This window comes from Annulohypoxylon maeteangense (assembly GCF_022496945.1).
Source record: "Annulohypoxylon maeteangense strain CBS 123835 unplaced genomic scaffold GGS22scaffold_1, whole genome shotgun sequence".
NCBI classification, from domain to species: Eukaryota; Fungi; Ascomycota; class Sordariomycetes; order Xylariales; family Hypoxylaceae; genus Annulohypoxylon; species Annulohypoxylon maeteangense.
The window spans coordinates 570,521-585,906 of record NW_025953248.1 but is presented as its reverse complement, the minus strand read 5'-3'; the positions used below and the strand labels follow the sequence as shown (position 1 = coordinate 585,906).

Genomic DNA, 15,386 nt, shown 5'->3' with positions numbered 1-15,386 from the left:
GAAGGTGGCGGTCGGTAGGTACAAATCCAACCCACCTAACAATTATTACGCACAGCCACATGTGGCTCATTATACGTCAGACTCGTCGCCTAACAAGGCAGCTGCGAGGTTACTTTGCTTACGTACGCGATTCCTCACTCTCATCAAAACGATTTTAATTTAGTATTGCTGTTGGTAGGTACTACCTATAGTAATACAATACATATATTAATGCGTGTGCTTGGTTCGCTGTATTATTTAAAATACTCAATCGGTACCTAACTACTAGGCACGTAAGCTGGTACATAAAATTCCTAAGAGATGCGCTCCTACAAAAATACCAGCCGTTATCTCAAGAGTGCCGCATTTATGGGAGGGAGCATCTAACGTTAAAGACAATGAAGCCCGAAGCTGGTTGCTCTTGAGCAACAAGTCGCCTTCGACATATCAAAACTTAGTGGCTGCTCCTACTCATGTGGCCACGGAACTTACTCATACCTTGAGTTACCAAGTTGCCAGGCAAAGGAACTCGTGACGGTGCTAGAACTAATTCTATCGATACATGTCAAGGGTTTAGGCGTGTACAACAACCCCTACGTCTACAACTAGTTGGTTTATATTGTCCCCAACCTGCATCTTTTTCCTCCCTCGGCATCTTCATGGCGAGGTTGACTTGACGGAACCCGAATCTATTAATAAATGCGGTCACACATGCGGCCATTAAGGTTATAAAGCAAGAACGGTACCGAGCTCGGCTTGAACCTTTGTCGGGTATGCATCACACTTGATGACAGAACCTAGTGATCGCGGTCCCGTGTTCTGGAAGAGCCTATCCTGCCGAGTCGACCGATTGATAGGCCTCCATCCTTCGTCGAAACCGCGCATTAACAGCCAACCAATCAGACAGTATATACTCCTTCTGCAGGCCATGCGCGAGATAAACTCTACTAACCAACAGAGTTAGTGACGATCCTCAAACGCGAGTAATACCTACATAGCTTACTAGGATTGGGTGCGATTCTCATGATCGAGATAGAGTCTAGCTATTGTCAAAGTGTCTAGTCCGATACGCGGGATACAGTTGCAGGGGCTCGAACCCGGCTAGATGATTTGCTAATCCTCTAACACGATTCAGTAAACTGGTGCATTAGGAGCTATTTCCTGGCTGCCTGGATAGCAAAAACAAAGCTCGGAAGGCCGGAAGATCCATCAAACACGAACCAGTTAGGTCCCACCAATTTTGATCTTAGCGCAACGACATTCACCACACGCACAACTATGCTTTTGAGCAACCCGGATATATTGTCGGCATATGAAAGTTTTAGGCCATGTTCAGGTGCATAGGTGCATTCCAAGGTTATGCCTCGAGGCTCGTACCGTACCTGAATTCTTGATAGTCAAATAATGCAGTGAGACTTGCATTGTTAAGCACCTCGTGTTCGAGAAAACCTGAACTTCTCAGTTTTCAGATATGAGGTCGGGAACACCAATAAAAATTCAGATCTTGTGCCTTGCAGCAGTATCTTGTACTGTGTGTATATGTACACAGGCAAGCAGGCTGACAGGTAAGTATTTACCTAGCATGGTCAAAACAGAGGGGATCCATGTATATATGTATGATGGATCCTGCACTAAAGTTTTTTTTCTTATAAAAATCCATTCTTGATCCGGACTGGGGGCCAAATAGTTAGTCGCATGCGCGTAATTGCTGGCAGGCCATAGAATCAACAAGGAGGTTATAGAAAGAAAGAAAGAAAAAGTTTGCTAGTAAACGAAACGGATAGATAGGGAAACCCCCTTGCTTACATGTAACTTGGTAGTTGGTAATTGACTGGTGACTGGTCACTGGTCACTGTCGGATGGGTCGCGTACATAGTACAACTTTGACACCAAGACGACGCGACCTAAGACACTCCCGGTCATTTTTCTGCGCCATCGATCTCAGACATATATCAGGTACGTTATTATTGAGAAGACTGGGAAGATTGGACAATGCATGCTCTACATATCTAATTCTTATACGTGTCAAGTACTCGACGTTCGAAGCGCACCTAAGCAGCTAAGCACGGAATACCGATAAATATCATATTTGAAGCGCTGCCAAGTGTGGTATTCACCGTACGAGAAATACTGTACGCACATAGCCTCCGTCATTTGATGCTTGTCATTTTGCAATCTGCAAATAGGCCACCAACCAGACAGGGGTCGTGCAGATCGTCGCATTTCCCGGGGTGGGAGCTATTTTCTGATTCGAGATCGGGTCCCAGATTTTTTGGCCTTCCCCCCTCGTACACACGTGCTGTTACGCCGTCTCACAACCAATCTCACCTCGTTTGCGGTAGTGCCCGAACGCTGATACATACATGGTTGTTTAGAGGCTGGTTTTCAGACTCCAATTAAGTTGTCACTAGCAGGTGTCATGGATGGAAGAAAAGTGCCATGCTGCCATGTTCTATCTCCTAGTTAGAACATTTCCCAAATTTCCATAACTACCTAGGATCTGATCATGAGTGGTTGAAAGTTTTATGCTGTGTAAAGAATGCTTACTATCAGCCAATGATCTCGTCAGTCAAAACGGTTACTCAAGAATACATCGGGTGCGACTGACGAACGTACAAGATCCGAATTAAGACATCTAGCTGGTTACATAGCTGCATAGTAGCTAGAAGAGAAATTAGGCGTTGTTTAGATCTAAAGAAACGCGTTTCAAAACAAGACCTGCGGAACAACCTCGAATTATCGATCCCTGACGGACGGGGTGGTTGCAGCAAGCTTTTTCTTCATGAATAAACATGGAGAAACCTCCAAGAAGCAAACAGGATAGGATGTCGTATTCCTCAACGGCATTGGAGCTATGCATTGTTTAGGATCGATATTCGACGTGGCAATCCTTGTAAGTCCAAAGTGATCAAAGCTTCTTTTTCTTTATTAAGAAACAATAAGACAAAACCTGAAAGCGAAAATGTTGCCTATAGTTACCTACTAGGTACCTAGGTATACATCTTATTACCTTACAACATTAGACGACATGGTACGAAATAGCAAGATTTTTGCGAGCATGAGGGTTATTTCTTGCTTGCGTTGACCTTGTCGATAAACGTTAAACGATGCTCGATGCTCGATATTGAGTTTTGATGTTTTGATTTTTCTTTCTAATTGCGATGAGCTGACATCTTACGTTGAATTGTAAGTAACGCTTGTGACTTGGATCGAGCCAGTCGTACATTCGTAACTTGAAGTAGATACCTAGATCCGGCTTCAAGTTAGGTCGCTTTAGGTAAGATCTCAGCAATGCCATTGCTTTCAATCTAATAACTTCCCTTCTAATTCATCGAACATACATACCTGGCGACAACTACCTGAAGCGCAATTTTTGTTCTTAATATATAGAAGTATTTCGAATGAAGACTGTAAAGTCAAAATGGTTACATGTAGACGACTTTTATTCAATGTTATATTAGATACAACGGTACTTGCCATTTCCTACATGCCAGATTCCGTTCCGTCGCCTTCGAAGTACTTCGCTGTACTATTACGTATGCGAGTAGGGCTTTCCCTGAGTGGTGGGGCACTGGCTTCACCTGCATGTACATTTGCGATACATTTTGATCGGAAGCTTGAGGTCATACCTCCAGACTAAACAGCCAGGCACGGTACAAGGATGAATCCCTCGGCTCACACCTGCCTAGAATTTTTTACATCCATCCATAGAACATTGAAGCAACCCGTGACATGGAAAACTTTAGTATACCAACTGAAGCGACGGGAACATCGAAGCGCACACGCCTGTAGTTTCATCACTTACCTATATACTTTCAACCAGTAGAACTAATTGTATTGCATATACGTAGGTTGCATGTCATGGTGAGAAAAAATAATTCAATGCTGAGGAGCAATTACGTACATAGGTGGCTCACGGATGCCGTACAGTACGTCCTAGATCTTACTGGTTAAACTGGCCTGACTGACCTGACTGGGTGACTGGGTAGATGAGTTCGTGGCGCCGTCTCTAAGTAATTTTTTAGTTGCATCTACTAAATATTAGTAGCCCGTTCACGTTATTAGCGGCACCCACAGAAGAGGGCTTTTTTTCCAATTTTTTTTTTAAAGTTTGAAATCGCAGGTGCGGCCTGGGTTCTTGTCAGCTCCACTCTGGGCACGCTGATTTCGTTGGAGACTCTTCCTTCCTCCACCCCAAGGGCCCCAACCTAAGCACCAAGTCCCAAATTCCACCTTTTCCCACTCACACACATATCCACACTACGCGCAAACCAAACCAGCACTATCGTTGTCTGCTTTTGTGTTTCTTGCTTGCTGTTTTAATTCTCCTTCTCTCTTCTCTCTCTCTCGCTCTATCTCTCACTCTCCACACTTACACTCTCTTTTTTCCTTCTCTTCCTCTCTTCTCTCCAAACCCTAATTAACGTCGCGAGCTCAATCCTTCATCTTGCCTGCTACGCGAATTTGTTGGTTGCGTGCGTTTTACCCAAAAAAGCGTTTTCTGTGTGCGCGCGGCCTGCTCGGTATCCCATCATACACTTCTTCGTCTATCGCATCGTCGCAACGGTCCAAGTGCGGGTTTTATTTCCCAATTATCACGGTTCCCCCAATTCTTGTTGCGGCGCAATTCGAGCTCTAGGAGTCTAAAAAAAGGAAATCTGTCCTGTCATTTTTTTACGAGAAAAAGACATTCCCCGGTGCCCTCGGATCTTGCTGGAGTTCGCGAAGGCGCTACATATCTACTGCTTTACTCGGAACCAAAAAGTCTCGTTCGGTGTCTAAAAGTAAGTTCATCTTTTCTTCTTTGTATCTTCTTGCACTTTAGTGCTCTTCAGCATTCGAACTCCTCCCGAGCCTATGGATATTCCGGAAGATGTAGTCGATGTACAGGGTCTGCAGCCTGGAGATGCCACTCCTTGGTGGGCTGTTCGGCCGTGAGAAATGAATAGATGGGTCCGTACTGCACACTTTCGCTACAGCGACTCGATTGACCCTCGGATCCTTCGCCCCCGAACCGAAGCTGCGTCATCGAGCCCAAACTTTCTCCTATACAAACGGGAAACACCAAATCAGATCTTCGTGACAACGAAAAGATTGCTAGTGTCATCGCGGAAACCGTTGAGTATCGCGGTACGGGTTTTAAGTGCCCAATGCCCCGCATTGCACAGCATCTAGCTCTGCGCGCAAAGCCTCGATCGACTTGAGCTCTAGAAAATCCTCGGCGATCAGCCCCACCTATCCCGCCAGACACCAGGCTACCTTTCAACGACGAATACAACCTCGCTTGGACAAAGTCTTCATGTGATAATATTATCAAGGACAGAAAGCGCTTGCGACCCTATTGCGATTGCGTAGAATCAAGTTGTCCGTATGCTATGGTTCTGGTCATCATTTTTTTCGAATTCCAGTCTGCGCCTAGTTATCTCGCGTCATCCCAACGCAACTTGGAGTCTCCTCGCACTTAATCGCGGAGTATCGATAGCTTAAATAAACAACTTATTCCTACCTACCGCATCGTCGATTCATCCTTATCAATATACATCATTGAAGAAACTTCGCAAACCATAAGGGGCATAAGGATGCGGGGTGGCCAGCTGGAGGATACGACTGAGACTGATGCTTGCTGTCTCGAATGTGAGCATGTTACATGAGGGTGCTCGACGCTCGATGCTCATATTGAGAGTGACTGCTGTAAGCAGACTTTCTAGGGCCATCCGAATTCGAATCTCAAGTTATTCTTAAGAACGTTTTGCGCTCGTTGCAATCTGGGGTGCGAATCCTAGGATACATTTTAGAGGAGCATTCACATGGGGGATATCGCGTTTCCGGACATATCGACTAGGTACCCTGTGGGCATAAGGTCTCTTAGCTTGGGCAGTGTCAACTGTGGCGATTTGAAGCCTGGGAATTATGGATTATCCACGGTTGGCCGACACCGGAACGCATGAGGATTCCTGGAGATGGTGTGGTCACTCCATTCACTGCGAGGGGAGGTGATCGTTGTCATTTCACAGACACCCGGAAGCTTGTTGAAACGGCTTTGCTATTATCAGCATCTGTCTCCTTTGGATAGGTTGTCACTGAATATTTTCCAAATTGTGCGGAACCGTCTTGCTACCTAGTTCGACAAGCCTCTAACAGATACCATCTGTCTTGAACTTGTACGTTACACTCATCATTCACCATAATACGATAATGTATCCCTTATATCTGACTATTCTAGTAGACCTAAGTCTGCCGCAATATATCACTGAATGCGGCTTTCCCGCTTGATTAAAGTTATCGGTGGCGCTTCCATCCTACTAAACCGAATTACCTCGCCTCTTGCATAATTCACGGGATCTTTCTCAATTGATGCTATGCTACTTCATTTATTCTGGTCCGGAACGGCTTATCTATTTTCACTGACCTCTATGTCTGGAGACTAAATATCATATTCCGAGTTCAGGGTTTCATTCGGAATCGGCAATTCGATTTAACGTTCTGGGCGCTATGACAACTTGGAGTCCGAATGCTGAAGATACTCTTTGCTGACTGCGGTCATTCTCGATGTTTTATCGCAAAAAGCTAACATAAAATTACAGGTTTTCCAAAGTCTTGACCGTATCATCATTAGACCCTGTCACACGACTTTGAGGCTTGATTTCATCATACCTGTTGATCAAGCGTCCATTAATATCACGGCCGGCAAAAAGGGGATTTAGGGACACGACTTCAGATTTCGACGTTTGCATTCGCACCTTCATCCGGACACGTCCGAGGCGTTGGCGTTTGGTCCCTGGTCTCTGACTTACAGGATCTAGATATTGGGTTGGTGTTTTCTAAAGGTTGGTTGTTCCTTTCTCTTATTATCTATACCCTGAAATCTCCTTTTCGCCAAAGCGCCACATTCTCTGTTACGTCGTAATTTGTTGCCAGCGAGAAATGGCCTCATAGCATGATGTTATCCAGTGGATAGCTTCATGAATATGATTGCCATCATCCTTCTAATTTCTAAATATGGCCGAGTTTCTATGCCTGATTGGCATTGCTAGTGAAGGGCTTGACCGACAGCAAAACTGGGGCGTCGATACAACAAGCTGCGAGAATGAAATGATGCGTCATAATCTACTCGATGCTTCTCTCGCCGCGATGCTCTAGTGGCTGTTAAGAGATGGCTGCCTAAAGCTATACACGCCGATACTGGGTTAAGATTCTATCATGACAGCCTCCTCGTTAGAAGTTTCTCGTCATGTCGCGGTTGCGGACAGGATCTATGTATTCAATATTGTTGCGTTGTGTTTGGGAATATGTTGCTCAAGGGCAAGTGCCTTGAGCTTATTCGTTTATCGAATCCAGACAGATCATATCCGCAAACCTAGCCTATGAAACTGTCACCAAGCCTGGATTCGTTCTGGTGGTTTACAAAGCTGAACGACAGCTACTTGGGTATTCATCACAAAAGCAAACGTCTTCATTTATCTTTTGAGTCATCCTTCTATGCACAGGTTACTTTTCCATTTGCTGGTGGCCTTGGTTTCTGTCGGCTTCCTTTTTCATCTCATTGAACTTCAAACTTTGATTGCCTTTCATCTGACCTTTATCTAATCTTTTCTCAGAACTTCTAACATCCGACAACTCCTTAACCTCGATCTCATCCTCTACCTGCTTGTATATCTATTATCCAAATTCTCACCTTAATCGGTAAGTTATTCGCATAACTGCTGTGCAAAACACCTAATGAACATCCCTGTTTTACCCCCCTCCCCTTCTCCCCAACACATCACAGTTCACACTAGAAATTTATTGGAATGGCAAGCAACCATTCGAATATGAATTGCTTCCCAGCGCTACTAAGACCATATTACATAATCTACCCTTGCCACTCAGTTCAAGTTTGATCACAAATTCGCACTAGCAGAGCTGTGCACAATAATATGCACAAATGCTCCTGTTCTGCTCCTGTTCTGAACCCTCGAAATCGGTCTGTGTCATTTTAAGTTACATATTCTGACTATACAGTTAGAATATCTACGCTTGGTCACGCAGTGTCCACCGAATAAGGTTCTTAGCTGTCATTAAGTGAGTTGTTTTCACTCATGTTGTCATTCTTTTCGACGACTATTGTGATCCACTGAGCATTGCCCACTATCTGCCACAGCCCTCACACCTACCAAGCATTCTACCAAAAAAGTTTTCACTTGAAGAACTTCTATCTTTTTAATGTTTTTTTTTTCATTCTGATTTAATCGCCGTTCAACTTTTTCATGCTAAGATTTCCGAGCTCTGAGCGCTTTTCATAACAGTTGGTTGATTATTTCCCCCTTCCATCCGTTCCTTTCTAGCAAATTTATTTTCCCCCGATAGTTCGTCTATGCCCTAGGAATCTTCAATCACTTATCGCTAAAGGCAGTTGCTAATCACCAATCAATTATTCAGTTGACCTTGAGACTTTGATTGAAATCAATTACTACCTGAACTTTGTACGTTTAGTTCCTATGCTTATGCTCCCCTCCTGCTGCCATACACCCTGCAGATCACTCAGATACCACACTCCTCTGTCGCAAACAACAATTCATATATGCTTCTCTATTTTATCTAACACGCTGTAGATAACCATGGACACTTTCAATCCATACAACGGCAAGCCCCCGTCGAACGGATCCGGCTCCCAGGGAGATGCTGGCTCTCAAGGCGCAGGCGTTGCCCCCGGCGTACCCCAGCCCGGTCTCCCCATGGCTCCGACCAACGGTCAGGCAGGCGGCGATATGACCCAGAACTTCTCATCCGACTCTGCTCGTCAGACTCTTTGGTATGAAATATCCACATATAGCCATTGCGATGATGTAATATTAATTGAATAATTGTAGGATGGGCGAACTTGCTGGCTGGATGGATGAAGGCTTCATCCGCACGCTTTTCCAATCCACCCTTACTGAAAACGTACAAGTTAAGATCATCCGAGATCGCCACTCCGGGTAAGAAGAACCCTCGCGCAATCCTGACACTACTGGTGATCTTCATTATTCCGCAAGCGCGGTTTATGGTCCCGAAGATTTGCAGCAGTCCTTAACTCTTAAATTTCTACGTATCCCGCAAAAACTGAAGATGATTAATTACTAATACGGGAGGCATAGAAGTGCCGGGTATTGTTTTGTTGAGTTCGGATCCCCAGATGCGGCTCAGAAGGCCCTCCAACTCAACGGAACCCCTATCCCGAACACTGACCGCGTGTTCCGCCTCAACTGGGCTTCTGGAGGAGGCCTCATTGATCGTCGCGATGACCGAACTCCCGAGTACTCCATCTTCGTTGGAGATCTCGGACACGAAGTCAACGAATTCGTTCTAGTCGCCCTATTCCAAGCTCGATTCCCCAGCTGCAAGTCAGCTAAGATCATGACAGATCAACAGACTGGGCAGTCGCGCGGATATGGCTTCGTACGATTTTCTGATGAACAGGACCAACAGCGTGCTTTGGTCGAAATGCAGGGTGTGTATTGCGGCAACAGACCCATGAGAGTCTCGCCCGCCACCCCTAAGAACCGGTAGGTATAAGCGGCTTTCTTAGATACGATTCCTCACTAACAGTATAAGTAGTGGTCACCAAGCCCCTCAGTACAACCAATTCGGCCATCAGATGATGCCGCCTGCCCAGGTAGCCCACCATGGCAACGCCATGGGAGGCCAATGGATGCAACAGCAGCCTCCGAACTACGGTTACCAACAGCAGCCCGGCACGTTCAACCCCCTTACGATGAACCAGTTCACCGACCCCAACAACACGACTGTATTTGTAGGAGGTCTCTCGGGTTACGTAACCGAAGACGAACTCCGATCATTCTTTCAAGGTTTTGGGGAAATCACCTACGTTAAGATCCCTCCCGGAAAGGGATGTGGCTTTGTTCAGTTCGTCCATCGCCACGCGGCGGAGATGGCCATCAACCAGATGCAGGGATATCCTATTGGAAACTCTCGAGTTCGTCTGTCTTGGGGTCGTTCTCAAAACAATTCTGGTGTAGGTACCCCCTATCGACCCGCACCTCCCCCTCCACATTATTTCCCTCCAGGCCCCCCGGGTCCACCCGGCCCTGGTGCTGCTCCTTTCGGTGGCCCTGGCTTTGGTGGTGGTAGTGGTCACCAAGGTCCTCCTCCTAGCGGCTTGGGTCCTCAGGTATAGTTCATGTTAACCCCTGCACGCCCGTCATTCGAATAGTCTAATCGGGACTCTAGTAAACCGGAACCGGCTCGCAACACGATTCAGCATACCCGGCATGATTTAGCATAACCGGCGTCCCGCGTTTCTGGCGTTTCGGCATGCTTCTCCGTCTTCTGCATCAGTCTATCAGTCTATCAGTCTCTGGTTTCGGCTATTTGGTCTTCTCGATCCGTTTCCCTTCCTCGTGCGGTACTATTCAGTCATGGCTATTCGATGACACTTCTCCGCGTTATGACACATCTGGCGTTAGTGTGAACTCGATACGACGAATGGACGGTGCGCATTGGGCGTTGGGGTTCACATGCAATTGGCCCTCGTGTCTAGCGTTGACTTTATGATGAATCCGTAAAGTCAATGCCTCGATGAGGGCAGCGGTGTACGATTTGCATTATTTGCTACGACGTCGATTTCTTTTACGATTTCTATGCTTCGGGCTTCGCCTGGCCTGACCGACAAACGCTTCCTACCTTCTCGCGATTTCATGGCATATACGTTTTCATGATGCCTCGATGCTTGGCGATCGCATTGTGTTTTCTGCAGATGCTTTCCGTCCTAATGCCTTGACATTTTAAACACATGTGCCCTGTTCGCAAACTGCGCAAACAGCTCCGTTCACCTTGGCAATGTCTTCCACGCCGGATACCCCTGTTCGTCTAAGTCTTTCAAGCACTGGACAAGATAGACTCGCATCCACGTCGTCCTAAGGAACCAGATAACGATACAGCTTTGGTCTGATCATGATACTCATCTCAACAATTCACAAAAAAGAGGTCCTCTGCGTCATGGTCAACCTTCCACAGGTTCAGGAGTGGTGGATCGGATTTCTACTTGGACTCGCCATGGTGGCGTTCCCTCATCACTTTGCACTCACCAAAACAAATTTCATAGTCGGTCAGTTTTTCCTTAAGTCAATACATTGATTTCCATATATCGTGTCGTGTGTAATTGTGAAGCATGTATAAAATGTGCACATCAAGTAGATGGGATTCGAGCGTATTCATACAATCGCTGTAAGTGCCTCTCCTAGCGACGCCACTAGCTTTACCGCACGCTACGCATCGATTCCGCCCCGACATACATGCCACGAATAAAAGTCGAATACGTTTAAGAATCGTCTGTTCACCGCCAATGCGCTCTCATATATATCCAACACACGGCACCAACAACGTCTATTCGCCTACGTACCTGTGTATGTATGTTAGAGTTAGTAGCAAGAAGTCGGATAGTTACGCAAGAAGCCTGCCAAGAGATCTTTTTATCATACGCGGACCTATCACGTATAGACTAGGGCTAGGTGTTGAGGTATGTATGTAGGTATGTATGTATAGTCGGCGCCTTCTAAGCTGGTGGTGATACCGTGGCACGGTCGCACGAAACTCGCCCGTTTTACGCGTCACCTCGATATGGCACTGACGTAATTCTATGTGATGGACCGGCTTGCGGGGAGGTATGTGCCGGGGAATGTGCTTAGGTGTTGATGGTGATTGATGGATATTATGTCCTGTGCTATGTACTCCTGCGCGCGGCATGGGTGGGGAGGTACGCTGCTGGGGGAGGTGGGAACTATGCGGCTCCTGGTTGGCTGCTTGCGGGCTCGGTCCCGAGAGCCTTTGTCGTGCGTATGTACCTACCTAATGTAAGTTGTTTGGGTTTGGTCCGCGGCGGGCGGACGGCACGTCCCCAGCTTGAGATCCGAGACATGAGGTATGGTACATGGGCAAACAAGGAATGCTGCGGGTCGGGGTTGAGGGGGGTTTTTCTAAGAGCGGAGGGTGTGACGGAGCACTGAGGATGGACTTTTCTTGTCGGGGTTTTGGAGTGCTGCTGGGTTTGGGTAGAGGTATGGCGTCGGTGGCAGAGATGCTGGTCCTTGCTTGCTGTAAAAGAAGATGGAGGGTCGCTCGTTTTTCTTTCGGTTGAGGTTTCTTGTCTTGCTTTTGCTCTTGCGTGTCGCTGCTTTCGCCCTAATTGCTTTCGAATTGAAATCTTCGAGGTTGAGATTGACATACATACACACATGACAGGGCTTCGTGTGTTGCTTGATGTGGTCTCGTATCGATGCTCGTATGAATGATCTGATAAGATCAGACCATATTATTAAGATTTGGCTGGATTGATTGATTGATTGATCGATTTAATATTGGGTTATTGCCGGGAGTCGCACGTCGCTATGAAGGTGTCAGATGTTTTGGGCTTATGTCTCGCTTTAGGTAAGCACAAACAGCCTAATGTCAGCATCACTTAGCATCTGTCACCAATTTCAATGCAGACCGAATAGCGGAGTGTTGACCACATCCTTACAGCGGTTCAAGCAAATGCTCAATTCCCGTACTTCGAGGCTGGTGACGATGGTGAAGGCATCACATGGGGAGGCTGGGGTAGTGGAGGCGGAAGTGATGGCGGCGATTCTTCAGGGGGATACGGCTCCTCGTCCGGCACAGATAGCGGCTTCGATGTGTACCCAGACTTCGACGTCGAGAAGGTGGTGAATTATGGAACAGCCCACGGCGTGATGGCAGCCCTATGCTTCGCGGTATTATTCCCAGCCGGCGCAATCCTCATGCGCATCATCTCAGGCCGCCACGCTTGGTGGATACACGGGGTATTTCAGGTCATCGCCTACTTCCTATACATCGCCGCCGCGGGTCTCGGAATCCAGCTTGTACAGATGATAAAGATCCCAAACGGGTCCAGCTTGGTGAGTACCCCTTTTACAACTCCTCCCTTTGCGCCCGGGTTCTGTTTGCCCCCGTCGGCGATTCTCCTCAACCCCATCCCCTTGCATTTCAACCCCTAACCAACTCGTGAAATATAGTTAGAAATGTCCTCAACGAACGCACACCCCATAATCGGCATCGTCATCCTCGCCGTCCTCGCCCTCCAACCACCCCTCGGCGTAATCCACCACTCGAAATTCAAACGTCTAGGCCGCCGCACCGCATACTCCCACCTCCACCTATGGATCGGCCGACTGACCCTAACCCTGGGCATAATAAACGGCGGTCTAGGCCTTCGACTCGCGCATGCAGAGAAGGGCGTCATCATCGCGTACTCCGTTGTCGCGGGGCTCATCTGGCTGCTATGGCTCCTCGTTGCCGTGCTAGGCGAGTACCGTCGACGCAGCGTGAGTCGTGGACAGAACCGCGGGAGGGGTTCGAGTGTTGAGACGCGCGCTTATGTGGCGGATCTGCCACCACCGCGTGGTGGTATGGGGGTACCGCAGGCGATTCCGTCAGCTAGGGAGACGAGGAGAAGGAATCGTGATGGTGGGTATGATGGTGCGGCGGGCTATGATTATAATCGGTATAGCCATCGCCAGAACGGGAGCTCAGACGATCCGAGTCCCCCGTATACCCCCGGCCCGTTGCATACCGTGCCGCCCGGGTATACGGGTGCGGTTGAGGGTGTGGAGATGAGGCCGGTGAAGAATTCGACGAGGGGGAGCGGGTCGATGTCCTCGTTTTCGTCGGGGGTGCCAAGGGATGAGGATTATAGGGTTTGAGAACGATGAGAAGGGATTGATTGGGTGTGGGGATGATGGGAAAAGGGGTAGTGGGTCCGAAAAGGGGGCGAGGTAGAGGGGTTGTAACAGTTGAGGAAGGTTTACCGACGACTTCGACAACTTGGTGCCCTGGGAGGTATCAATTGGATGAATGAACTTGGTATATTTTCCAGGTAGATGGGGATATATATAATGTTGCCTCGGTGGTATTTTATTAACGGAGAAGATTAGATGTCGAAAATGTGGTTTACTCATATATTTTAACGATTCTGTTTTCTCCTCTAGGTACGTGTCGATGTTTTCATAGGTGAAAAGTCATCATATATGACATGGCCGGTGTAGGGAATGTCGGTATTTTCCATCACGAGACATTATATAGGGTTGGATACATACAATACCTGTCTGTATGTTCAGGTCAAGCCCCACTGACACTCGTGGCGGGGGGATCTTGACGACCTAGCTAAGAGTATCAAGTCAGATGCACAGTAATCTCTTCCCTCATACGTTACCTCGGTGATGCTCCACCGCTTTCACCGTAGTTCTCCCGCTGGTTGCTACGACGCCAGCCTATCACATAATTCACTGGGAAAGGTTTATAAGTATTAATAAATGGCCGGAGTTCCAGGCGCACCAAGGAGGAAGTTGGATGACATCTATATCCGATGGTCTAAGGACCGGGCATTAATGGTATGGTTGATCATCCCCAAAAACGGATCTTGGTGCGCCGACCTTTTTATTATTTAAAACCCGCAGGTTCGATTCAGACCTAAAGCCCTTTTTTTCGATCCTTTTTTTTCGATTTTCTTTTTTTTTTTGCTTTTACCACAAATGTGACTAGCCTGCCTGTAAAAGAATTAATTCGATTCTTTTTATGACCTACCTTGTAGATACTTTTCATGTCAAATCCTCACCCTCGCCGTTGCTGACATCCTCCCCTCGACCTGTTGGGCATTATTCATCTTCTCTACGCCGCCTTCATCAACGGAATACACGATAACTATTGCTAATGTCTATGCCGTGACAAAATTTAGCATGCACAACTCCTCCGTAATTTTGTATTCGTCCCTCATACTATCTAACTAAACCTACCCAGGGCCCCTCGCCCAGAGCTGATTCACTTAGGCCTACCTTTGTAGAATTGTATTGGCAGGTTCCTAATAATGGGGGAATATGTACTCCTATATTGGCCAAATCCAGGCAGGCACATTTCAGCCGACTATCATTCCGATTGAACAATACGTAAAATGCAAAAAAGTCGTTTGAAAAACATAGAGCTGGTGATTACGTAATTACATGCCAATACGATTACATAAGCATTCTCTAAATGACTACAAAGATCGTAGGTATTTGATCACTCATTTAACACAGTATTCCGTTTCACAAACTTTATACTAATTATAAATGGTATGTTTCCCTCTTATAAAAACCAACTCGTACTATGCGCTGTTGTTCCAACACAATTAGCTTACTAATAATTATCGATTACCTAAGGATTGCTTACCTAAGTAACAAGGACGAACTATTCCGAGCTGGGCCGTGATTGGTCCTGGCTTCTCTGGTCCCAGTTATCTCCCCTATACGGAGAGCATCCCCACAGACATTCTTCAAGCCTCTTATTCATCGTTACACTCAGAGCTACGGTCCATCATAAGCAAGGACGTAGGCTGCGAGCTGAACAACACTAATCCGGGTCGCCCAAACAAAGGATTG

The 15,386-nt window shown here is 47.0% G+C and overlaps 2 protein-coding genes across 2 annotated transcripts; both read left to right on the top strand.

The window, feature by feature from the left end:
• Positions 1 to 8,576: 8,576 nt before the first annotated feature.
• Positions 8,577 to 10,523, top strand: GGS22DRAFT_194039 (RNA-binding domain-containing protein; the record flags this gene model as incomplete). The annotated part of the gene is made up of 4 exons (XM_047965446.1): positions 8,577 to 8,770; positions 8,829 to 8,936; positions 9,096 to 9,503; positions 9,556 to 10,523. The coding sequence occupies 4 exons, from the start codon at positions 8,577 to 8,579 to the stop codon at positions 10,133 to 10,135; spliced, it is 1,290 nt and encodes a 429-aa protein (XP_047823472.1). The 3' UTR covers positions 10,136 to 10,523.
• A 1,200-nt stretch (positions 10,524 to 11,723) lies between these two features.
• On the top strand, positions 11,724 to 14,160 carry GGS22DRAFT_148788 (uncharacterized protein). The gene is made up of 3 exons (XM_047959042.1): positions 11,724 to 12,384; positions 12,478 to 12,872; positions 12,990 to 14,160. Exons 1-3 carry the CDS (start codon positions 12,345 to 12,347, stop codon positions 13,674 to 13,676), a joined length of 1,122 nt encoding a protein of 373 aa, XP_047823471.1. The 5' UTR covers positions 11,724 to 12,344; the 3' UTR covers positions 13,677 to 14,160.
• Positions 14,161 to 15,386: the final 1,226 nt, after the last annotated feature.

Coding starts and splice junctions, on each gene's coding strand:
- GGS22DRAFT_148788 (XM_047959042.1), top strand. CDS start 12,345: ATGAAGGTGTCAGATGTTTTGGGCTTATGTCTCGCTTTAG. Junction 12,385..12,477: donor GGGCTTATGTCTCGCTTTAG/GTAAGCACAAAC, acceptor ACATCCTTACAG/CGGTTCAAGCAAATGCTCAA. Junction 12,873..12,989: donor TCCCAAACGGGTCCAGCTTG/GTGAGTACCCCT, acceptor CGTGAAATATAG/TTAGAAATGTCCTCAACGAA.